This window comes from Lepidochelys kempii, chromosome 5, assembly GCF_965140285.1.
Source record: "Lepidochelys kempii isolate rLepKem1 chromosome 5, rLepKem1.hap1, whole genome shotgun sequence".
Taxonomy (NCBI): Eukaryota; Metazoa; Chordata; order Testudines; family Cheloniidae; genus Lepidochelys; species Lepidochelys kempii.
The window spans coordinates 101,888,681-101,914,039 of record NC_136384.1 but is presented as its reverse complement, the minus strand read 5'-3'; the positions used below and the strand labels follow the sequence as shown (position 1 = coordinate 101,914,039).

The window sequence follows — 25,359 nt, the reverse complement described above, 5'->3', positions numbered from 1 at the left end:
CTGAGTCTTCCTTGTGTCCTTTTTTCCATTTGTTGTTATATATAAACAAAAATATATATATAAATTTATAGTTGCTTTAACTCTTCCTCTAAGCCGGGATGACTTTTTAACAGAGTAGCCTTCTTCCTTAATTATGGTTTTTTGGGCCTCTAGTAAAATATTCCTGAACCATTCCCAATTTTCACATTTTTCTCTTTAGATTCTTTCTTCCAGACAATTTGGCTCAAATCCGTTGTTAGCTTTGTGAAACTGGCCTTTTACATATATATATTTTACCGGTTTGGACTTTATTCTGTTTGCACAAAACAAATGTAAACAAGTCATGATCACTAGCATCTAAGCACCACTAATGTATAGATCTGAGATCAATTCCTCTTAATCTGTCAAGAATAAACCTAAGACAGAATTTCCCAGTATTGGATGCAACACTTCTGAGTAAGGAAATTGTTATAATTTTCAGAAATTCCAGGGACATTTTAGTGCTGACAACACAAGACATCGAACATTAGACCCTCACATTGTAATCCCCCATAACAATGCAGCTTTATCAGTGGTGGGCAACCTGTGGCCCGTCAGGGTAATCCACTGGCAGGTCACGAGACAGTTTGTTCACATTTGCTCGGCCGCCTGCACCACCCAGTGCCCATGGTTGGCTGTTCCCAGCCAAAGAGAGCTGCGGGAAGTGGCGGCCAGCACGTCCCTGCAGCCTGCGCCGCTTCCCGCAGCTCCCATTGGCAGGAAACGGTGAACCGCGGCCACTGGGAGCTGCGGGCGGCCGTGCAAACGTAAACAAACTGTCTGGCGGCCTGTGGGCTGCAGGTTGCCTACCACTGTTATAGATAAACGTTTAAGGAGCCAGTGCGAATTGGTGGCCGCAGCAGACACCAACTTGTACCCCATATTGTGCCTTATCTATTAGGAAACTGATCCACAAGCATGCAAGATAATTGGCTTCCGAGTTGTCAGTGACTTGGAAACAGGTAATGCTATTTTGATAGAATGCCTTTTGGTCTCCTTTTCTGCCCATCTGATCCTTCCTAAATAGGAAATAGTCAGTGATTAACATTTCAGTCATGAAACTCTTGCCGCTAGTTTCAATAATACTAACTAGGTCGAATTTATGCTCACAAATGAGTAATTCCAATTCCTCTTGTCTCTTACCCAGGACCCTACAGTCAGTGTATAGGCAATTAAAAATTTTCTTCTCTTCATGTCTCTTGGTGCCTGGATTAATTCTCTTCTCAAGATCTTGAAATTGTTCTAAACAAGTGCTCATCTCTTACCCCCATCTTCCCCTTTGTTATTTGTTTAATGCCCTCCTGACTATTCTAGCAAGCCTTATCCCCTAGAAGATTGGGCCCTTATTGTTTTATAAGTGAATTTCACATAGAATTAATGGAGTATTTCAGTCTTCTCATCTGTCACCCAGACTTTCTGTATTCTTTCTACTAGGATCACCATTTACCTTTATGTCTTGCATTCATTGGCAGAACACAGACCTATGCATAAATCCATACCCAGCCAAATCCTACATACTACACCTGCCTGAGATGAGAGACCTATAGAATTGACATAAGTGATCCATTCTCTGGACTTTAGCAATTCAGGGGGAATTCATTAATACAGTCTTTCAAAATGGATGTCCTTCATCAACCAGCAATACCAGTAAGGGAATATCTTCACAGCACAAATGGACTGCAATGTACAGAGACCACAAAGCACATATCTCCAATGGCACTAAGTGGCCATAAACTGGTTTTCCTCAGCAGAAGATTCTTCCACTAGAGGGGCGGGGGATGTAGTGCCCAGCTGGCAATGAATCAGCTGCTGTACAATTCCTCTGCATCCTCGCTGCACTCTAGTGATCCCAAGGTGATAAAAGGATCCTTAGGGCCACAGCCATTTAGTGTACATTAGAACAGGCCTGTGACTGTTCTAAACTATGCCAGGGCCAGCACAGAACTGTACCCAGAATCGGGGAACTACAACCAGCTCCTTTGTGGCCCTTTTCCTCCAATTGTGTCCAGTGCATACTATATGCAGAAGAGCATTTGGGCCTTTGCGTCTATCACAATTCAAACAGAATTTTAACAGAGGTCTTATACACAGAGTTATCACTGAGCAACAACAGAAATTCACAGATAAAGCACTAAACACAATGGAAAATAAATGAAAAATACATGTATGCTTAATTTTAACACAAATGCATATGTGATTTCAATCAGACCTGCGATCCCTCCAAGTTGAATGTCTGAGCATTGTGACACAGCAACATGACATCTTTTTCCAAGTCACCAAGGCTACGGTACTTATGGTTACGAATTCTTTCCTATTGTTTTTTTTTTTTTTTTTTTTTTTTAAAGGGGAAGAAAAAGAGACAAGAAAAAGACAGGACAGTTGGTTAACACTGCATTGTAATCTTGAATACAAATATGAATGCATTAATATTAGAAACCTCTACTAGAAATGTCATAACTATGTGGAGTGACAGATATTGCCTGATTTTATTTATTTTTTTAGAAAGAAATGTCTAAAATAGGACACAGTTCTAAGCCGTGTAAGGACAAAAAGCAAAGTAAAGTTATGCAACTGCTGTGTGGAGCTGAAGGGACAAAACCAGCAGAGAATCTGCACTGCTGTGTGTAAGAAAAGAGATTAATACCAGGTATCTTCAGCTCACTAGGGAGATGGGAAATGGGGAGGGAATTTGTGGGAGTGCCAGGGGCATGGATACAGTATATGGATACAGCATGGATCCTCCTGGCCACAGAGGTTCAATGGATTGCTTACACTATCTCCCCACATACCTAACAGTATCTGGATGTAGCCCGGCTACTCCAGAAGTTGATTCAGATTTAGAAGGATGATATTCCAGAAGGTTGCCAGTGTTCCACAAGAGGAACAGAGATAGCTGATTAAGAAGGGCTGCTGGCTGAGACTGCGAAGCTACAAGAAGCGGGATTACCAGAGAACCCTGAGAGGAAAAGCTGTGAAACCCTAGGACAAAGGGTGACCTGAGGAACTGTTTTTGTCTCTAATATGCTTATGGTTGGACAAATAAACCTACATATAGGCGACCAGACATAGCCATGAGTGCTTGTTCATCTGAGAAGCAGCCCTGGTATGTCATGTATGGTGAAGAACAAAGTCACCTCAATTGGCCCCTGAAACAAGGGTGAGGTGGATCTTTGGTGCCCAAGGAAGAGGGGGGAAACTGAGGAAGGGTGCTGCAGAGCAACCGTTGGCCACAAGATTTTGGGCACTCAGGTTTTGGCCATGCATTAGATGGTAATTCCGTGTTTAAAATCTAGGCTTCAGAACATATGCAAATTTGTAATGTCCAAACAGATCACAATTTGGTGGCGATTAAATGGACAGCCCCAATATTTCTACGACCAGAATGAAAAGGTATGAAGAAATGCCGTCTCCCAATTAAGATGCCTACCTTTATTTTTTTGAAGTCCACTGGCTTCCTAATTAACTCATAATATTCTGGCAATTCTTTCCTAGATGGGAGCTGAATGAAGACTTCACTTAGTTGCCGTCCTGAACTGTTGAGAAAAACAAAGACACAAAGCAGACAATTACTGTAGCTTTGTAGTGAAAGAAAAATGTACACAATAGCGATCACCAACCATAAAAAATAAGCATGCTTACTTTTCTTTCAAAGGATCAAGGATCAGTTCTGTTCAGAATAATCACCAAGTTCAATCATCATGGATTCGTAATCTGTTACTATCCCATTTTTATGTTCTCAGCCATTGTCACTTTACAATTACAAGAGTCCCTGCCCATTGTGATGTTAGAGGTGACTCAACCAATCACCACTTTTACTCTACAGCTAATGAAACAATTTAATTTGCTGTATGAGGGAGACTACACAGATGGTAGATTATTACTTGGCTCATCTGCCTCACCCATGCAACATAAAATATCCTAAATACATGTAGCCCTTTGCCATAGCACACACCCACCATTCACCACCCACGCAAATCAACACTATCTCCCAGCATCTCTCACCCTCCCACCCACCCTCACTCCTATTTTCCAGAAAGCCAGAAACTTGAGCAGCAAAGCTGCAAGTCATCACTACTATCTATTACGCTTCTGTAGTTATTTGATAGTGAGGTCAGGGTGTAGCAGCTAGTCTTCATAGGACAGTCTTCTGCTAAACCTAAAGCTATATCTCTCAAACAAGTCCACTGCAAGTTATTCTGTCATGGAGCTGGGGAAGCGACCCAGGGAGCAGGACAGCTGGGGGGAAGGGGAAGAGATAGCAGGGCCCGGTCCTCCTTTGATGCCCTGTAACCAATACAGATATCTGAACATCTAGATATCTGTGGTTTTGGGGGTCAGAGGATAGAATCTGTTGGCTAGGGACCTCATGTTCTAAGGGAATGATGAAGAGTAAACAGTTTCTCACCTCTGCTTACTTTTCCCACATGGTCCCAGATTTCTTAATCACAGTTTGCTTTCCTCACACTTAATGCTCTTATATTGTTCGACTGTGACACCCCTCCCCTTTTATATGCTGAATTTGATAGAAAGAAAAAAATAAGAGATATTCCAAGCACAACTTCTCATACCATGGAAGAGAAAAGAGCCCAAGACTCCACCAAGTCTATCAGGAACTTTACCAAGCAGACCTAATTTACCTGAGAAGCACTTAAATACTACAATGACAGGCACTACAGAAAATCTTAATGGACAGAGAGATAATTCTATTCCAAAGGCTTGTTTTGACTTTGCGAGAACAACAGTGAACTGTATTTAGCAGCTGCATGCTAAAGGGTACTAGTCTCACTGTGATACTCAGGATGGGAGGAAGAATTACATACATTTATAAGGGTTATGAACATAAATCCTCTATGTGTTGCAGCCACCTATGGATCCATCCAATGAAAGCTGACTTCTTTGATGAGGACAAAGGGGGTAAAAATGCACCTACCAACAAAAAAGCAACCAAACAAAAAATACCTTTTAGGTTATGTGTAAGGATTTTTTTGGAGGCAAAGTTAGAGAGATTGTAATAAAAGCTTGACTGATGCCTTACTGTGGGGTTACTACTACGTTCTCATGAAATAATATGATGTAATACAATTAATTTACAATTATTTATATACATGTATAAGACCCTGGTGAGGATCCCTTAGAGGGCCTGGGACAGGCTGTACGTGCATATTATGGGCAGCACTAGTAGCGCCACCTATAGTTCAGCCGAAACGGTTCAACTGTTTGAGACTGAGGATAGGAAAGGCTATGTTGTTTTTGCCCATGTTAAAAAATATTCTGGCAATCTCTTCTTTGAAGTGCTTTTCTTCAAAATTTGGTAGGGGGTGGCCTTTGTGTCAGAGGTACCTTTACTGTCCCCATAAATATCCAACCCAATTTGGCCAGGTTATAAACTTTTTGGGGAAAAATCATAGTTTGTACCTGCTCAGTAGACACTTGCCGGAGCTTACTAGCTAGAAACCTTGAAAGAGTCTGTCCTCATTGAGCATACTTGAGCCTCTCATAGTTCCTAGTATTGACCAGACAATACATGCACCATCCCCACAGAGTGATGGAACATGCTCCAGCCCAGCGGTATGGGGGTGCATAAGGACATTCCCTGTAACAGCTGCTCTGGGCTGGGTGCTGGAACTGAATGCAGGGAGCCTGTCCCTTCTGTGCTCTCAATGACCTTCCTGCAGGCTCCCAGGCAGCATGGAGGAGGCAACAATAACAAGATTCAAATGCAGGACCAGCGGGGAAAGAAAGGAGTAGATTGGGACAAGGAGTCTACAGAGACTGGGAAGTGGATTGGTGTCGATGGTGGTGGAGGAATGGAAACGGCAACTGGGAGTTTGGGATGTAGGGAAACTGACATTAGCTGGGCAAGGAGATTGGAGCTGGCATGGAAGGCAGGCTGGTTTGGCAAGGAGGCTGGACATGGAACTAGATGCCTGGGGGGATAACACACTGACATTGGACAAGGAGATGGCCTGAGGGGAGAGACTGGAAATGGCGAGGCAAAGAAACTGGGACAAGGAGCCAGGAAGAGGGAGGGGGAATGGGAGAGACAGATTTGATGAGGAGCGCAGGGAGGGACACTGGGAGCCATCATGGGGAAAGGGAAAGAGCGTGGAAAAGGTGCTTGGAGGAGGAACTGATACTGGCTGGGGAAGGAGACTGAGACAGGTTGGACAAGACAGGGCAAAAGGGGTCAAAGCTTGAGGGAGAATGGTAAGAGTCTGTGCTCCCTAAAGCACACTCCCCTCCAGAGCCTAGAACGGAATCCAAGATTCCTGAGTCTCACCAGTCCTCTGCTGTGAGCAAGTATTTGTGTACTCCACAGGCAAAGTGACTCATTCCCTCTGCAGCTGGTCCATATAGAGAATGACAAACTACTAGTGCCATAAGTTACTCTGTTACTCCTTTAGCTCAAGTGGTACAGGTCTATGTGAAGGACCTAAAGGTTCCCACCCTGCTGATGTCCCATGGAGGTGTCATTGTGATACCACATGATAGAATTTATAGTTTTTCCAGTTTGTTTTTATACACCTAGGAGGTTACACACACTAAAACCTACGAAATCTTTACAAGTGGCCACAAAAAGTGTATTCCTCATTTTTTTGGGTGCTTGACTTAAAATCCTGGTGTCTGATTAATAAAAGTGCTAAGCACTCAAAGCTGCAAATGAAATTAATAGGACCTGAGCTTTGAACATATAAAATGCTATATAATGCTAAATCATGAAAAATCATGACCTAGTGCAGAGACAGTCAATTATTTTTTGTTAAGGTCCAAATTTCTTGGTCAAGGTATAGTCAAGGTCCAGACGCCAGAGAAAATAATAATAAAAAAATTGCAAAAATGATAAGTAAATAGAAGTATTTTAGGGCCCAATCAAAAGCACCTGGCAGCCGGATTTGGACCGTGGTCCACCTATTGACTACCCCGTCCTAATATCTCAAATTGAGCACCCCAAATTAGTACATACTTTTGACCGTAATCAATCTGTGCCAAAGTTCCCGAACTGTAAAATAGGATAATGTCACTCTTCTCATAGAAGTGCTGTGAAAATCCATTATGGTTTGTGAAGCACTAAGATACTACAGTGATGAGCAGCACAGAAAAGCTCATGAAGAAATTAAGAATTCTGTCCTCAAAGCAGGGTTTGAATAGAGTGCAGTAAATAAGTCCTAAGGCCAGACATTAAACAATGAGGAGAAAAAATACTGAATAGCTAGCTCATTAATTGAGCATAATCCATCCTGTGCGGAAGAAAAAAATAGTATGTGATTACATAATCAAAGACTATTATAATGCATATGCAAAAGGGGCTCAATTAAAGTTGCACAGGCAGCCTTAATACTGGCACATGCCTGTATGTGTGTGTAAAATATACATATACTGCACAGTAGGCTAATTTTCAGAGGATGCAACAAGTTGCTTGCAAAATGGCACGTAGACCAGATAAAAAGCAAACAGAAACCTGCAGTTATATGTACAAAATTACTTATTTTGTGTAAACAACTGTGCGTTTTCACAAGTTAACAAATGTGCGCCATTTTACAGACATACTTGTTATATTCTTGTTTAAAAATCTAGCCTTTTCACTTAATTACTTACACATACACAATACATATATGAGAGAGAGGGAGAGAGAGGGCCAGATTCCTTGTTGCAAAATAATGATAAAAAGTTAATAGCTTTAGCATCAGATGTCACCACAGCCACACAATTACATCATACAGTGAAATACTGTCTTTTAAAGTGCTGAAAAAACCTAAACAGCTATTATTGCTAGCAAAGCATACCTGCTGTTCTGTAATTTAAAAGGTATGGCAAACCAAATTCACAACTCCTACCACTCCTCAAAACTGACATCCTGGATGAGCTCCCCAGAAGGAGTGAGTCTCACTGCTACGTTTGAAATTTTAGAAGCTTCAATAGAAAAAAGTCTATTTGAGCAGAAGCAATGCAGTCCCGAGTTCAAAGTGAAACAAAAGCTGTTTTCATAGTGGATTGGCCCCCACTGTACTTCAGATTCTGACAGCAATTAAAAACAATTTGTAGTGATATCCTTTAAATATAAAGCAAAAAACTACTGAATAATCTGTGTTCTGTTCACATTTTAAACCACTCAAGCTTCTCTCTCACTACTGTACATAAGAAAAGCCCCTTGATGTCTGTGTAGCTTTTGTATGTCATGGCTACATAAGTATATACATAGACGGCCTTATATTTTCTAATTATGAAACTAAATAGTAATAAAGTAAAATCCAGCATTTTGAAAAATAAACCAGGGCAGAATTTTATCTATGGCTTTGGTCATAGATTCTATTTATCAGGCTAAAAATGCAACACAAACAATGAATTCCTTTGCAATTTGGCACAACTCATTACTGAAAATTATTTAAAGCCATGAACAGGAAAAAGCATTAAGGATTGAAATATGCAGCAGATACAAATGACTTAGTCTATTTAGATCAATGAGAGCACAGAGTTTTACCATTTTTTACTGAATCTCCTCTCACAGAAGGATTCCGTCTCCTATTCCCTTTGTGCAAATATATCCATACCATAAATGGACAGGTTTAGAATATATTACAAAACACTTCTTTTCTAGAGAAGCCTCAAATGGCCATGCTGTGGGTATGTTGGAAGAAAACTGTTAATTATGAACGACAGACTCCTGTTTTAATCCATATCCCCCCACTTTTATAATTAAAAATAATAACCACGACAGCGTCCTCATAGAAAGCCTGTGCAGTAAATCACTCCTGGTTGCCTAGCAACTAGCAGGATACATGCTGAAGAGGAAGAGGGACCTGCATACATTAACAGAATTGACTGTGACAGAAAGAGGAGTGATAAGTTCACTACTACTGCACTAGGCCACCCATTTTTGTCCATGTGGGCACGCATGCAGATACAGATCATGTATCATTAAAGCAGCGGTTCTCAAACTTCATTGAATCGCAACCCCCTTCTGACAACAAACAATAGTACATGACCCCTTGGGAGGGGACCAAAGCCCGAGCCCGCCCAAGCCAAGCTGCCCCAGGCAGGGGGCCCAAAGACGAATGGATTTACCGCCGGGGTGTGGGGGCCTGTAATCTGAGCCCTGCCGCCCAAGGCTAAAGCTCTCAGGCTTTAGCCCTGGGTGGTGTGGCTTGGGCTTGAGTCCCGGGCAATGGGGCTCCGGCTTTGGCTTCAGCCCTGGGCCCCACCAAGTCTCATGCCAGCCCTGGTGACCCCATTACAATGGGGTCCCGACCCACAGTTTGAGATTAAACTTTGGCTTTAAAAAAAGAAAAAAAGTCTTTCTGCTCACTGGTTGTTTTATTTCCATTTACCTTAGGAGGAGACTAACCTCCCTTCATTTTTTAATTTGGTTAGAGAGGTGTTTGTATGTTTATGTTTGCAAAGTTATCCTCAATGGAGTTACATCAAGGAAGGATTAGGTCCTATTTGTACGCATATATTGTGCCAGTTTATTTCTCGTGGCAGTACGTTGCCTGTTCTTTTTGACAATCTCCCTTCCTTGACATGAGAGATAGAAATGATAAGGTATTGACCTATCAAATTCCTCATCGTTTCAGATATCTGAAGTTGAGGAAACCAGACAGGAAAACAAAAAAGTTGAAACTGCTCATATTTCTTTGGAGAATTTCACACGTGTTGTCCTGACAGAACAGGACAACAATGACATTCTGTTTATAGTTGGCAGAATAAGGAGTCCTGAATGCTTGCATTGTACCCTGGAAGACCTCAACACGCAGCACAATGTGCTAATTATAGTTGCCTTTCAAGTGTAGCTCTGCTTATAGAGAAACTGTTCTTATAAAAATAATACTTCATGGTAAGAGCGCTCCTCTGTATTTTATAAACTCCATGCATTAGTCCAGAGAAATAGATAGACTATGCATTTTTGTGAAATATGTTTTAATTATTTCCTTGCAGACTTTGACTTTTTCCAATAAACAGTGTGCTTTCATCTATTGCTGAAGCAGGAAGTAAGATTTAAGAACCTAAGAACATAATTTCTATTCATTTCCATTGTTGTCATTTGAATATTTGGACCACAATCTTGGTCAGAAGAGCAGACAAAGTGGTTTGGGTTGTGTATTTGAAAACTTCAGAATCCAGTGTGGTTGATTCTGATAGGCTGTTCACAGTACAAAACAGCTAAAATTCACTCAAAACAGGTAATACAAGGAAACTTCTGAAGCAACATGCATAAAGTCTTTCAATTTAAATACAAAAGTTTCTTTTCTCCCAAAGCTGAGTCTTGCTAAAACTGGTGTGCTAAAAGCACTAGCAAATATTTTAAATTTTTTAAAATAAAAAGCGGCAGTGCTAAAATGTTTACCAGGTACCAAACACAGGAAGAGTCCCCAGCACAAGCAGGAACCATGGGTAGTGTAGAGAGACCCTACCCTCCAACTTTCATATCAGTCTTGGTAAATGTGGTTAATAACCCTCTGCGGAGAGAAGGAAGCACTATGAAACTGCCAACTACAGCCCTGCACTCACTTCCACCTGAACTGCACAGGCTGATCATCAATCACAGGAGCCCACTACTTTATACAATGGATGTGTACTGTGGCAAGCTCTGGTAAGAATCCATCCCTGTTTTCTATGACTCTTCTTCTCTAACATGCGGCTGCTAACACACAGTTTCTGTCACACAGTTTTTCTGTCCCAACCACTAAGTAAACAAAACACCCTGATACAATCTAACACAAAAGCAGAAGAAACAAAACATCTGATGTCCTTAGCAAACCCCTCCAAAAGTTAATTTGTCTGTAACATGGGCTTGTAAAAGGGCCTGTTTTTCTTCAAGGACAGTCAATGTCAATAACAAGCTCATCATTAAAATATAAAATAGCCCAGGGGAGAGTTTCAGATTCTCATATTTTTTGTTTGTTAATACACAGAACTCTGCAACCTTTGCCATTGCCTTGCCAATGTAGGAAAAAAAGGGAGAAAAATTGCTCTGAAGCTGTAGCTACTTCTTGGTGACAATACATTTGTGAGATTTTATACACACTTTCTGTAATGGATCGCCACTTCAGGCACACATGTAAGTTACATAAGCTAGTAACAGATGAGACCAACTCTTAGCCACTTAAGGCAGTGTGGCAGTGAGTTACAGCATTCATTTTTCAATTATGAAAATCATGGTTTAACTCGTTTTAAGTAGCAGGTAAAAAGAAAAAAGTAGACATGTATTAATAATAGTTATAAACAGCAATGATAAGGATAGCCTACTTTCCATTCACCTACATCACATGTTTCTACATAATTCAGAAAAACTGGCAGTCTTCATTCAGGCAGGGTCATTGCTAGAACAGGAGAGTGTTCCAGTCCAGACAGTACCTGTCATGGACCATGATGTCCTCGTTTTCAAAAGTTTTAACAGACACGACGGAAAAATTCTTCTCTCATTAATACCAGTGTAAATATGGAGTATCTCAACTATTACAGTTGTCCTACTACCAGTTAACTGGTACAACAAAGCAGAATCCTCCCCCATCGCCCCCACTTCCCTCTGTAACACTAAAAACTAAACATTTTACACACATAATCCTTCATCAAAGGATAGATGAGCTCAAGGATCAGCCTTTCACAGGTATGTAAGTCACAAGTGGCAAAGAGGATGAGGCCTAAGTGAAAAAAGTTTGCCTCATGGCCCACTGCTTGAAAAATCCACTTGCCCATAGCAAGTAGAAAGCTTCCCTTGGTGAGTGTCATCCACTCTGCAGAACACTTTCAATTAAAAAAAACCAAAACCCAACACAAAAACTTCTAGCCCTTATGGTTGCAAGAAAACATTTCAAACGTGAAAAGAGCAGAAACCAGTCCAGTGCTATCTTTCCACATCTGCAGACAGACAACACCAGTGCCTGGGCTGCTGTTCAGAGTCCGGCCAAGCTTCAACCACGTGAAAACTGGACACCAGCCAGTGTGACAACACATTTCCAAAGGAAATTATATACCTACTATTATCACAAATACCCTCTATCGTTATTGCAACTGAAATAAACTAGTTTTATTCACTGTGTTTTTCAGTTTGTGCACTTGACAGCACTTGTGCAAGATTCACTGCAGGTGGTCAGTTGCACATCCTGACTCGAGCACTAGCATGTTAGCGTCCCTCTCACATACACTCTTCCCCAAGCCCTGAAAGAGGATATTTACAAATAACAAAGCAGTAGCGTGGCAGCGGTGTCCAAGTTTGGGTGTGGGAAGGAGTCTTTTTCGCTGAGCCCCAGCATGGGATTGGGTGGGGTGAGGGGGAGGGGGGGAGGGTGGTATCAGGAATTGTTCCATGAAAAGGGCTGAAGAGTAGAGGGATCATAGTGGAGGTGCCAAAAGAACCTCTCTTCACCCTTCAGAAACCTGCAAGGGGCATGGGAGCCCCAGGAGCCTTGACGGCGGGCCAAAGGAGCCACCCTCTTCACATCTCAGGCCTCTGCTTGGGGTCAAGAAGCGTGGAAGCCTGGCAAGGGGTTGGTGTTACACTTGATATCTATATATTTGCAAAGGAGAGGGGAAAAATTCTCTCTAAATGGAAGTTTAGAATTTGCAGAATATGGTACAATGCAGTGAAAATTGCCAGCAGACCCCACAATTGCAGGACAGACGGTTTATTTTATTACCTGTCCCAATATTTTTAGTGGATTTCATTGTGCACATTTCACTGAGAATCTCCTTCGTGCAAACTGCCCCAGCAGTAGCTTGAGAGCAGTGCTCTGAGTCTGCCTAGCCACTGCTCATGCTAGGCACAGTGGACCAAGATGATGTCATAAAAGGAGTAGGAATTTATTAACTGATATTCATCATAGATTCCCATAAAGCGTGTTCAGAAGTGATTTCTAAATAACCTATAACTATTTTTTAGTTGTTCCCTTCAATCTGTTCCCAATCATATAAAGGCACTAGTCTTCACTGACAACTATGTCCAAGCAGGGTTTCCAACTCGAACTGTAATTTGCCATAGTAGTGTTAAAAAAAGGGGATGGGGGTTGGGAACTTACCTTTCTTACTTCACAGTACTTTAAAAACCAGCAGAAACAAATTTGCTCAAACTTAACTACACTGACTTTAGTGCAGTTATACTAGCTGAAATTTGACTCTCACACATGTGCACACACAAGCACAGGACAACTCAAATATGACATTTCTGTAACAATGCCAATTTAAAGAAATAATAATATTGTGTGTGTGGGGGGGCTGTGATGGGAGAGAAGAGATATACAAATTCTTAAAGCAAGAACACCACAAGAGAAACAAAAGCTACCTCACATTTCATTTCTTTTTATGCCAACTGGACCCAGACAACAATTTTAAGGAAAAGTTGGCTTCATTTATTCAAAATACAACTACACAATATATTAGGGGGTTTGTATTCAAAGGCTTCAAAATAACCCAGAGCACTGCTAGCCTCCTATTACATCTTTAGCAAACTCCACTGGATAAGAGATCTGTTTTTTAATACTCTGTCAGGGGACCAATAACATTATTAGAATTTTATTATGCATAAAGCCAGAGGGGAGTATTTGTGCACTACTCACATCACTCATCGCTGTAATTAAGATGTTCAAATTCTCAGTCCTGCTACTCTTATTTTGGTTTGGCAGAACGTACAGTGAAGGCAGTTGCCATTGATTCACTTCTGGGATGACACAGTTCATGGCAACTGGAAGCCATTTATATCCAAAGGAAATAATAATTAGAGATATTAAATCCTGTATCCATAGTGAAGAGCATGGGGCTTAGTGGGTCTGAGCAGCAAAAACACTGAGAACACGTACCTGAAAATGTACATCATCCATATCTGTATTGTTGAATATCTGCCAATATTTTTCTAACTATTTTAAAGTTCAGATTACTCCAAATGGGAAACTATTTTAGATAACAAATACTGCAGTCTGTTACAGTACAGCCTTACTTACATAGAGGATTTGGGAGACATGCAGTTCTCTTTGAAAAAACAGGGTTTCAGATAAGATGGTAATGGTCAGAAAGCCCAGAACACATTAGAGATAACTCAATGGACATGCATGCTCAACAGCTAGCTTTACAGAGGTTGTGCTACTTGCAACTCAATCCCTGTGAAGGCAGCAGGCAAAACTTGACAGCACTCTCATCCAAGATTCTAAAATCTGTATTTATACAGCCCCGATAACACAACTGGGATTTATTGGGTATTGGCTGGACAGTTAACTTAGTGAGGGTGCATGTAATGGGACATGGAAATTATGATAACCTGTGTATTCTCTGGTGTCACTTCTCTTCCTTAGCGCTGCTCCCTATTGTCTATGTAGTTAAACCAACACTGAAGATGAAAACAGCAGCTTATTTTAGGGAGAATGGGGTGATTAAAGAGGCAGAGAAAGGGAAAAGCAACTGATTCCTTGGATTATCTTGGGTAGTTAGGTTGCTGCCTGCTCTGGTTATTTCCTGCTTAAGTGCCATGACTAGGCTTGGATAATGTAAAATAATTTATAGACACCCTTAATAGATATTAAAGTTCAAAACAGGATTTACTGTGTTGAAATTTTTCCAGGTTTTGTGATTAATTATTATTATTTAAATCTAGTACTTTCTAAAACAAAGAATTCATACAAACATTTGCCTATGACTTCCACTAAACACTTTGTGTGTTTTGTGGTCCTTTGATGGGTTAACAAAAACAAAACAAATCAAAATGATGTCACCAGGACCTTGAAACAGGAGATGGTGGGATGCTTCTGTCCCTGTATTCCTTCTCTTGGAAATAATGAATCGTTACTCTATATTCTAGATATGAGAAGGGTTCCTATAGGTCAGAAGAACTGATCATTTCTTCTGCCCCAACAGGGAACTCAAAAAAGGGGAAACGCCTATATTGCTAGGTGGGTAAAGGAGTGCATTAGTGAGGCTTAAAGATGAAACCCTTCCCTTTGCCATAAGGGCCAATGCTCATATTACCAGAGCAACAGTTACATCATGGGCAGAAAGGAGATGAACATCCCCACTGGACATTTGCATGGTAGCAAGCTCAGTCTCCCAGTTTAGTGTGCAAACTTCTCAGGATACCTTTGTGAAGAAGGCTCAGTACGCCGCCCTCAAGTGAGTTGTTCTACCATCCTCCAAAGTGCCTCTCGCGGCTTGCTGTGTTAAGTCTGGGGTAAGTTTTGCTTTGAGATGTCCTAGATACTGACTTTAAGAAGGTGTATAATAAGAGAAAAGAGAATTTATCACAGATTTAATTTCTCCTAGTCCTTACCAAATCATCTTAGACATCCACCTGAGTAAGGAGGCTGCGAATCACACAATTGCTCCTCACCTGTAGGTTTTCCATTCCTTCTAACCATCACTTAACCTGCCCTTTTAACTGTCTAGCTTTTAGGACATTTGAACAAGCAGGCAAACATCACAGGTGTTGATTCCGAAACAAAGTAGGAGGGAAAAAGGCATGCTGCCTTCAACTTCATTAAAAAAAAAAAAAAAAAAAAAAAGGAATATGGCAGAGCAAAAAACAAAAAACCAGAAAACCCAACTACAACCAAACCCTAAAATAAACGCCCCAAAGACAAGGAACAGTGCATACCAAGCAATGCAAAAGAGAAGTTGATGATACTACAAACAATGGAGAGCAGCTTAAAAAACAAACTGACATTTAAATAGCATTTGATAGTGTCTCTTTATTACTGCAGTACAGGCATTATACACTGCAACGGGCTATTATCCAGCTTAAAGAATTGTATTTACTTCCAATTAAGCTCTTCTAACAGCTAAAGCTCTTCCCACAAATAGAAAGATTGGAGAACGCATTTCCTGCAAGAATGGACGGCTGACAGTAGAAAAATATGAAGAGGGCATTTGGTTTGAAGCACAGGAGGCCAAAGGGCATCATTAAGTATTTACAATAGGTGAAGTAAGGGAAGTGACATAAGAAATTACAAGTGCGTGAATGGTATAATTTGTGTTAGTATTTCCATTCTATAATCCTCTCACAAAACAGGTTTATAGAACTCGGCCATAAAAACAATTTGAGGCTAGAAACTGGAATTAGCTGACCAGTTATTAGTCCATGTGCTATTTAAAAAACAAATCACTTTTATAAAATACCACCCATTCCTTCAAGGAGTTATTGCACTTGGAAGCCTGGAAGAGGACAGTGATATCACTTACTAACTTCTATTCACAATACAAAGCCTTTCTCCAAATGTGGTAGGTACATATGCAGAGGTTGGGAATCAGGGAAGGAATCTTGGAAGCCAATTAATGTAGAGAGCAATAGCTGAAATGGAAAGTATTCTCAGGAAGTCACAGGTTTATTCTCTCAGTGCATATGCTTAACTGTCACTAAATACACTAAGGAAAGATGTATGTGTGGATAAGGCAGAAAACTGACCCTCCCCACCCTTCACTGCCCCACCCCCGTGTACATGAATCACAGGAACACCCAGTCTTGGCTTGTTCAATGACATTAATAATGTTGAAAAGCCAAACATCACCATCACTTTCATTCTGCCTTAATAATCTAAAACATTTTTCAACCACTTGAAAATATTGTTTTAAAAAAAGATATGAACTACCGATAAAGATGAATAGCTGAAAGAGAACAAACAATAAAAATCCCAAATTAGAGTTCTAGGGAAGTGCCAGCAACGTGTACAATGGAAGGACTATTTAAGTAGTTATTACTTAAATATCGAAATTTATCCAAGTTCTGCCTGGGGCCTCATCCTGATGACTATAGCAGAGGAGCTCTCTGAACCATGGAATAAGAAAGGGCTCATATACCATAAAAACAGCTTTGCGACCCTGGTAAATGGAGGTACTCCCAAACTCTTCACCTATCTAAGCTGCAATCCTGAATCACAGGCACTGGGAATCAGAGAAGGGGGAAACTGAGAAACTAAGTGGCCGGTGGAGCAGTCGATTAGCTGGCTTGGAGTTAGGAGCTGAAGCTGAGTGCTGGCCTACAGGGATTGTAAATGACAAGAAGAGAGGGAGAAGGATCAGAGAACAGTCTGGGTCGGTGCAAACGAAAAATTTTTCACGGAAAAAAAGAGCACTACAGATTTCAAACTGACAATTCTCTTCTCTGACTTTATAAGAGGCATATAAAAAAATGTAGTTAGAATGTCCATTTCAAAACCACTCCTGGAAAGCTCTACACCAAGTGAACCTTTTGCTTTCTTTTTGGGATGGAACTTTTCAACTCCCAGTGTTGAGGATTTATCACTTGTCAAATTTATTCAGAGGGATAAGTAAACTGATTTTGTTTTTCACGTTTTAAATGAATGACACTCTTATTAGCAGTTATCAGTTTATAATACAGTATATTAATATCCTAAAAGCAATCAAAAAGAGTCAGGGCCTGCAGGTGAGGTAAAGAGACAATTCTATTTTGACCCCTGCATGTGCAGATGGAGTTTGGGTGTATAAACACTATTTGCCCAAATGGATTTGTGCATGCAAATGGAGAAGAACTGAACATTCAGAAATGGAAGCCAGCGTCTGTGAAATAAGGTTTTTCATTCCACGCTTCTCTTCCCCCCTACCTAGAATGGGGGTGGCACTACTTACTTACTTACCCTAAACCCTCTGCAAGGTGGAGGAGCTGTAAAAAGCACCAGGCAGTGGGGGACAGCAAACATGATTCCTGTATCCTAGCTCTGATGTGTCTGACACAGTCTGGGGGAACCCAACCCATCAGACACAAGACTGACAAAAACAGTACTTAATTTGTAATGAAAGAGGTGCCGGGGCTTAAGCAATTTTTTTTAAATTCATAATTAATGCAGCAAGCCCTGGCACAAATTAAGCCCTGGACAAAAGAAAGTATGGATTAGTGGAAGGAGTAAGAACAGGGCTACAGGCAACATTTATTTTGATGTCTCACTAGTTGGAAGACAGTAACCCTTCATTGTCCACAGTGAGGCCATGAGCCGAGGGGAGAGAGTAAGGAGCTGGTCAAGCATTCATCTAGGGTTTCCTTCACCGTGTACAACAGTTTATGCATGCAGTATGTGGATTATGAAAACTGTATGTGCACAGTGTGGTTTTCTGTTAGATGATGCTCCAGCATTAGTTCTTCTCCACTTCTCCCTGTCCAAGTGTTTTCTCCCAAAGGCAAGGAATGCTCAAACCCAGGAAAATCTAATGAAGTTAATAACAAAACCAGCTGCCCAATTGGCCCATCCCCCATAGAAACCAATGCTTTCTTTTAGAAAGCAAAACAGACCATAGATGTCCACTGGGGGTGGGGGGGTAGGATGAAGACAAAATCAGAAAGAGGAACACACTTTTCTGACATTTTGGTTAGACAAGTCCATAACACCACACCTTATCTCAAAAGCTGCTGCCACAGAACTAAATAAAGGGAGCGCACAATGCTACTACACAATCCTGTGACCACTTCCACCCATTTTCACATTTTAACAAATAGCTCAAAATAGTTAATGGGAACAGCCAATTATTCTTTAATATTTGGGAGACTACTCATTCTCCCCATAATGGTTCTGACCCCATGTTTCTCATACATAGAGCTTTGATGCAGGTTCAGACAAATTCTTCTGTGCTAAAACTGCCAAAGGTGATATGGCATGTCAAACTAGACAGGTAATTTTTTTTTTTTTTTTTTTAAAGAGAACACTTATCCACTGGAAAACAAGCTGAGACCATACTGTAACCTTAAAACTATGTCCGATTGTTACTCAAGCAGAACTACACCCGACGCCCCAAAAATTCAGTTAATTTAATTTATCACAACACTGTAGCCCAGATGTTTCCAAAAATATTAATTTACTATATTCACAAACAAAAACATGTACAAAGGACTTAATGTTGAAATAGTGTTTCAATGAGTCATGCTAATACTCAAAAGTTAGATCACATTTCCTTTACAAAAATTCTACATCTTTAAAAAACCCTACACATTAGACTATCCAGAAATAACCTATCAAGGGATCCAGCCAGTTCCTCACTGACATGTAAATCTTCACCATTTATTATCATCTTTAGTGACTTACACCACACACTCAAACTTAACTTTGCTCCTTTCTTTGGTCCATAGTGGAAATATGCTGTTGGACATATACATATAATTTTATACACTGTTTACTGAATGTTTAGTCAAGATTTTGAAATGAATACAGTCCAAAGGTCTGTTAAGTTATGGTATGTACTAGTGGAATAGAGGAATATTTTAATGAATAATGACTCTCATGGTCTTATGAAATGTCTTGACTATAGCATTATAATATACAGAAAATGGGCCCCTTGGATAAGAAATGGACTTTTTCAATCTCCTAGTACTTTATTCTGGCCTTTCTACGTATATTTTTGCAAATGTAAGGGGACAATATTAAAGCTAGGTGTACAACTTTAGCCAGCTAGGATGACAGTGACGAATGATTATGAAACAGTGGGAGATTCACTGGATAACTTAACCGCACACTGCCGAACATTCTAAAAAACCACTTACCTACCTGTACTGTAACTGCTGTTCTTTGAAATGGGGGGGCTGACGTGTATTGCACTCAGGTGTGCATACACCCAGCACACTGAAGCTGGAGATCTTTGTTCAGAAGTACCAATGGGGAGGTGCTTGTGCCCTTCTGGGCCTCCCATGGTCATTTAAGGGAAGTGCTGCCTCATCCCACCTCAGGTCCTTCAGAAAAAATGTCAAGAGTTGAGACTCTGATGCAGAGGGGATGGATGGTAGATCATGGAATATACATTTGCACTCACATCTCAAAGAACAACAGTTACCGTACAACCAGGTAACAGTTTGATTCTTGAGTGGTTACAGACATGTATTCCACTCAGGTGACTCACAAGCTGTACTGGTAGGAGGTGGGGCTCAGAATCTACTTCAAGAATGGCAGAACTGCCTTTCCAAATTTTGCATCTGATTTAGATACAACCGTAAGAGCTTAGTGTTTGGTAAAAGTATGTAGGGAGACCAAGTAACGGCCCTGCAAACATTCAACATAGAAATAACACTGAGGAATGTGATCAATGTTGAATGAGCTTGTAGCCTCCGTGGAGGCGTGATTTGAGCTACTCTGTATGCTGTTGTAATGTAGGAAATTATTCACCTGAAGACTGCCCTACCCTTCATCTGATCTGCATAGGAGGGAAAAAAAAAAGTCAAGGCAATGAATGAAATAGTTTAGTCCTCTCCAAATAGAACATGCATTGTCTCACAATCACCATATGAAGGTGCCGCTCACCTGTGGTTGAGTGTGGCTTAGGAAAGAGTACCAGTAAGTACATTATTTCGTTAAGGTTAAAACTGTGAAACCATTTCAGACAAAAATTTTGGGTGCAGTCTTGGGGCCCATTAAGGCCGGTTGCTCAGTTGCGCTCTTTGCAGATTTCATAGCAACAAGAAAGGCCATCTTTTGGCATAGGAAGGACAGAGAACAGGTTGCCAAGGGCTCAAATGGAGGTCCCACAAGGGCAGCCAGCACAGTATAGAGGTCCCACAAAAGAACTGCCTCTCTCACTGGTGAAAAGAGACAAATGAATCCTCTGAGAAATCTCACTACCATAGAGTTGGAGAGGGGTGACTTCCCTTGGATTGGAGGATTGAACACTAACGTCACTATTAGGTGGACCCTCACTGAACTGAAAGACAGACCAGAGGCCTGAAGATGTAACAGATACTCCAAAATGTCTGGAATGCGGGCTAGCATTGGTTGAATTTTCCTGGCTACTAACCAAACTGAAAAACATTCCCTCTTGGCCAAATAGATAGTCCTAGTGGAGGGCTTTCTATTATTTAGTAGTACTTGTCAAACAGCTTCTGAACACCATTTCTCTTTATCTATCCATGCAGCATCCACACTGTGAGATACAGACTGCTCAGCACTGGATACCAAATCTGACTCTGGTGCTGAGTCAGTAGATCAGGATAAAGAGGAAGATATGGGAGGTCAGACTGAGAAGGCTGGAAAGCCAACATTGTCTTCGTCAAGCTGGTGCAATGAGAATCAGTTTGTCATGATCCAGCTTCAGTTTGAGAATAACCTGAGGATAGAGTGAAAGGGGGAGGGAGGAAGGCATACATCAGCGTCAATCCCCAATTCAGATAGAACACATTGGTTAAGGAGCCTGGACTGAGACCTGATCAAGAGCAAAACTGATGGCACTTCTTGTTGTCTATCATTACTAACAGGTCAATAACCAGAATGCCCCATTCTCCAAAAATGGAGCTCAGCACACTGCTCTTCAGAAACCACTCATGATTCTGTGAGACATTCTTGCTGAAGTTATTCACAGCAGGACCCTCACCCCCGCCAAGTGAACAGCTGTGGAAATCTTGTTCTTTTTGATGCAGTACTGCCAACATTTTATTGCCTCCTGACAAAGCTGGTTGAAGTGGGCTCTTCCCCATTTGTTCACAGAATACACTGAAGTGGTAGCGTTGGCAAAAATGGCTCAAAGTTCCTGGAGATTGATACGAAGGGAAGCTTCTTGTTCTGTTCTCAGATGTGCTCCTCAACATATTCTGAAGACATCAGTAAGTACAGTTCTGATCTGAACCAGTCATTGTGATTCAAAGCAGAAAGAACAGCAGCTAGGGTAATCACCTGGAATGCCATGTATCTGATGTGCTTGTTGAGACCTTGATGATTGAGGCCTCACACTTCCCTTTGATTTGTGGGGGTCAAGAAATACTGTGAGTAGAATCTGTTTTCTTGATGCTGCAGGGGAACATCCTCTACAGCTCCCGAAGCCTGCAGAGTCTGGACCTGTTGGAGGAGCGGTGACTTGTGAGAGAGGTCCCTGAGAAGGGACAGAGTAGGAGGGTGGAAAGGAGAGAGAGACAGAAATTGAATGACATGACCTGATCCCACAGTGCTTAGGACCCACTTGTCTGAGGTTATCATTTTCCAAGCACAGCCTGTCCCCAAAAGGTGGAGATATGGCCAGGAGGTTCACAAGTGGAATGCTGCTCTAGATCTGCCCATCAAACTGGCTGCTTGGCCAAAGGACAGGCAAGCTGTTTAAAATTGGACCGAGAAGGCCTTCTCTTCTGTGACTTACGTTCCTTCCTGGGGAAGTCTTGCTGCTCAGCAGGCTAGGATGACTGTCAAAAGTACAGTGGGAATGGTACTGTTGCTGATCTCCAAAAGAGATGTCATTTATTGTTGAGGTGTAAACCCCCAATGAGGTTTTAGTGGCCCAGCAGTCCATAAATGAGTGTAATATCTCATGAGCTTTGTCATTAAATAAAAACTGACCATGGAATGGTAAGTCCTTTATAATCCACTGGACTTTAGGAGCTATGCCAGAGTTCTGCAACTATGAGGCTCTTACTGTACTAGTGGAGGCCATAACTTTGGAAGATGAGTCCATCACATTCAGTGCTGACTGCAATGGCATCTTGGCCACAAGACGGCCTTCTGCAATGAATGCCTTAAACTCTTCCTTGAAGGATTGAAGCAAGTTATCCACAAATTTGGTCATATCTAAATATGATTTTGTAAATTGGGAGGCTAACAGAACCTGCTGATTCACAATAAGCATTTGTAATGACAAAACTGAATACATTTTTCTCCCCAACAAATCCAGCCTCTTAGACTCTTTGTCCTTAGGAATGGACTTGTACTTTCCCTGACAATCTCTCATTTGTTACGGTTACCACGGGAGAGTTTGGGACTGGATGTGAGTAGAAGCTCTCAAAACACTACATTGGGACATAATACTGTTTATCATTATGTTTTGCTGTGAGTAGTAAGGAAGCTGGGGTATACCAAAAAATCTTTGTAGGTTCCAAAGGTGCTTCATTATAGGGAGAGTTACTCTCCCAGAAGCAGAGGACTGGAGAATGTCTACCAATTTATTCTCTCACACAAACTTGGCCTGAATGCCCAAGGCTGAGGCCAAGCACCTCAGGATTGGGCTCAGGACTGGGACTTTGCAGATCAAGAAACATTCCAGTGGTTCCAAGGAGGCCAGTGAGAATAAGGATATGGCATTGATGGCCCATAAGCACTGGGCCAAGAGCCTCTATCCCTTCTGTGGGAGCAGTGCTGATCTCTGTATTGGTGGTGATACCCAGGATGTCTCAATGACTGAAGAGCAGTCCCTCAAAACCGACAGAGGGGAAAGATGTCCCCAAGCTTGAAAAACCTTCCAAGTTGTCCAGTGGCAATGAAGCTGCCAAAACAGAAGGAGCAAGCAAATGTCCAGACTCACTGAAAAGCCAATAGGCAGGTTGTACTGGAAGGGGCATCGCACTCCCATTCAGCACCAGAACAGACCTCTACATCAAAGCTGCTGCTGGCACTGACAGATGTGGTCTGCACCAAAGTCATCGTTGGTACCAAAGGTATTACATGTGCAGACAGGCCCTTTGGTACTGAGGAGGTGGCTGTCTTCAATTCTGCACTCAAAAGTTTAGACAGTGTGGAAGATGGTGCCGATGACAGAGAGAATTCTGTGACCAGTCCAGGAGGCAGACTCAGCAGAAAAGCCAAAGCAGCTGAATGCTCCTGAATTATTGGAGCATCAGGAAGAGAGAGGCAGAGCAAGTCCAATGATGCCTGGAATGCAAATGGCATGCAGAAGCCTGTGCCAGTGCTAATGTTGTCAGTACCGGACTCAGTGGTCACCCCCCACGTGGTACCAAAGTTGGTGGTATGGTGTTCAATTGATCCCATCTTGGAACCAGAGAGTGGTCAGACAGCCCACATCAGAGGGCTATGGAATATTCTGGGATGGGTTTCTCTCAATCTTTCCTGTTGAAGCTGTTCCACTGCAGATAAATAATTAAAGAATCATTGGACTTGAACTTTTGTCTTCCATAACTGAGGGGACTGCCCCAATAACTAGGCTAGAGAGTCACTCTCTGGCCCACTATTGAATACAAAGTGGAATGGCTTCAACAGGAGAGATTCACTCAAGAATATCCCATAGCCCTGTAAGATAAGAGATAGGTATTCAAAATACATTTCAGGCAGAGGAGGGACTGAACCTGAGTTTCCCACACACTGGGTGAGTAAGCTAGTCACTGGGCTAAAGGTTATAAGTGCAGTGGTAGGATTTCCTTCATTTTTTCTGAGAAAGGGCTTACACACTTAGCTCCAGAAGAGGATTCATGGCTGTGAATCCCAAGTGGAGATAGGCCCCTAACTCCCTTCGAAGACAGGGTTTAGCTCATAGCCCTTTCCTCAGCGTTTCTTATTGGCTAGTGTAGGTAGCTCCCTGCTCAACATGCTGGTTTTTGTGTATCCAATTCCAAGGTGCCTAACTCTCCCCAGGCATTGAACAGGGTGGCTGAGTGCCTAACTCAGGGCTGTGGATTACATTAGGCGGCAGGGAACCAAAATACTAGGCACTGCAACAGTGAGTTGAAGTCCCCTTTGTGAATCTAGCCCTCTTAAATAATTTGACAGTGCTTTATATTGCTATAGTTTAAGTTAAATTCCTTACAGATTTAAGATAAATTGATACAAAGCATTAAAATCGAAATCAGAGCATCTACACAAGAGGGCTGCACTTATTTAACCAAATCGCAAAACCTTTGGTTAAATATTGGTACAACTTCCTCAGACAGACACTGTCTAACACACAGGTTCTTTAAGCAATATAGCAAGATCGCTGGTTTTCCAATTCTCAGCCAAAACCAGACATAGGAAACAGAAAAAAAACCACTTCCTCTTTGCCTTAGGGCTCTTCTGCCTTTCTGTGCCTTCTATTCATATCCCTGCTCCAATTACTCTTTGTTAACCTCTTCTTCCTATTTTAGCATGCGGTTTATATTAAAAAGCTATTTCTATTATAAACCTTTGTAATTTCACTGCAAAAACACTATATAAAAGAAAATAACAAATACAAATCTGGAATCTGTAGGCAAAGCTAGTTTGAAAATCTGAATAAAAAGTGATTCTTATCTTAGGAGGAGGTGTTATGTGAAATTTCAGGGCTTTAGTTATTTGCGGCAGTTAACAGAGATGGCATACTGAATACTAGCTTATAATGAGAAGCTAGCTTCAAGCTCACTGATGGTTGGTTATAGTACCATATAATATTTCTACAGCATATTCTTTGTCAGTTCAAGTGCTCCTCATTCCATCCCTAAAGAGTTTGGAGAATGGTTTTAAGTGCCAACATGAGAACCTGTACTAATAAAACAGTAGCCATGTGTTGGAAAGATTTATATCTAAATCATTAAGGCAAGAGGCTCCATTAGGCTAAAGGAATAGTCTGAGCCATCAGGAAGACTCTTCTTTAGACCCCCTGGCTTTGGGTAGGAGTCAAGAAGTTAGGACTGAAGAGAGAAACAAAAATTAAGAGAAGGGAGACGGTCAGGGATGCAAATGGAGTATAGAAAATGAAAATATTTTGTATCTG

At 41.4% G+C, this 25,359-nt stretch overlaps 1 protein-coding gene across 7 annotated transcripts in view; it reads right to left on the bottom strand.

Moving 5' to 3' along the window:
* Positions 1-25,359, bottom strand: part of SMARCA2 (SWI/SNF related BAF chromatin remodeling complex subunit ATPase 2) — a 182,950-nt gene that overhangs the window by 7,101 nt on the left and 150,490 nt on the right. For all 7 annotated transcript variants that reach the window (XM_073345222.2, XM_073345221.2, XM_073345225.2 and 4 more), the window contains 2 exons: positions 3,446-3,551; positions 2,228-2,329 (listed from right to left, as the gene is read on the bottom strand). In XM_073345222.2, the coding sequence (XP_073201323.1) occupies positions 2,228-2,329; positions 3,446-3,551 (208 nt within the window). The remainder of the gene's footprint in view (positions 1-2,227; positions 2,330-3,445; positions 3,552-25,359) is intronic.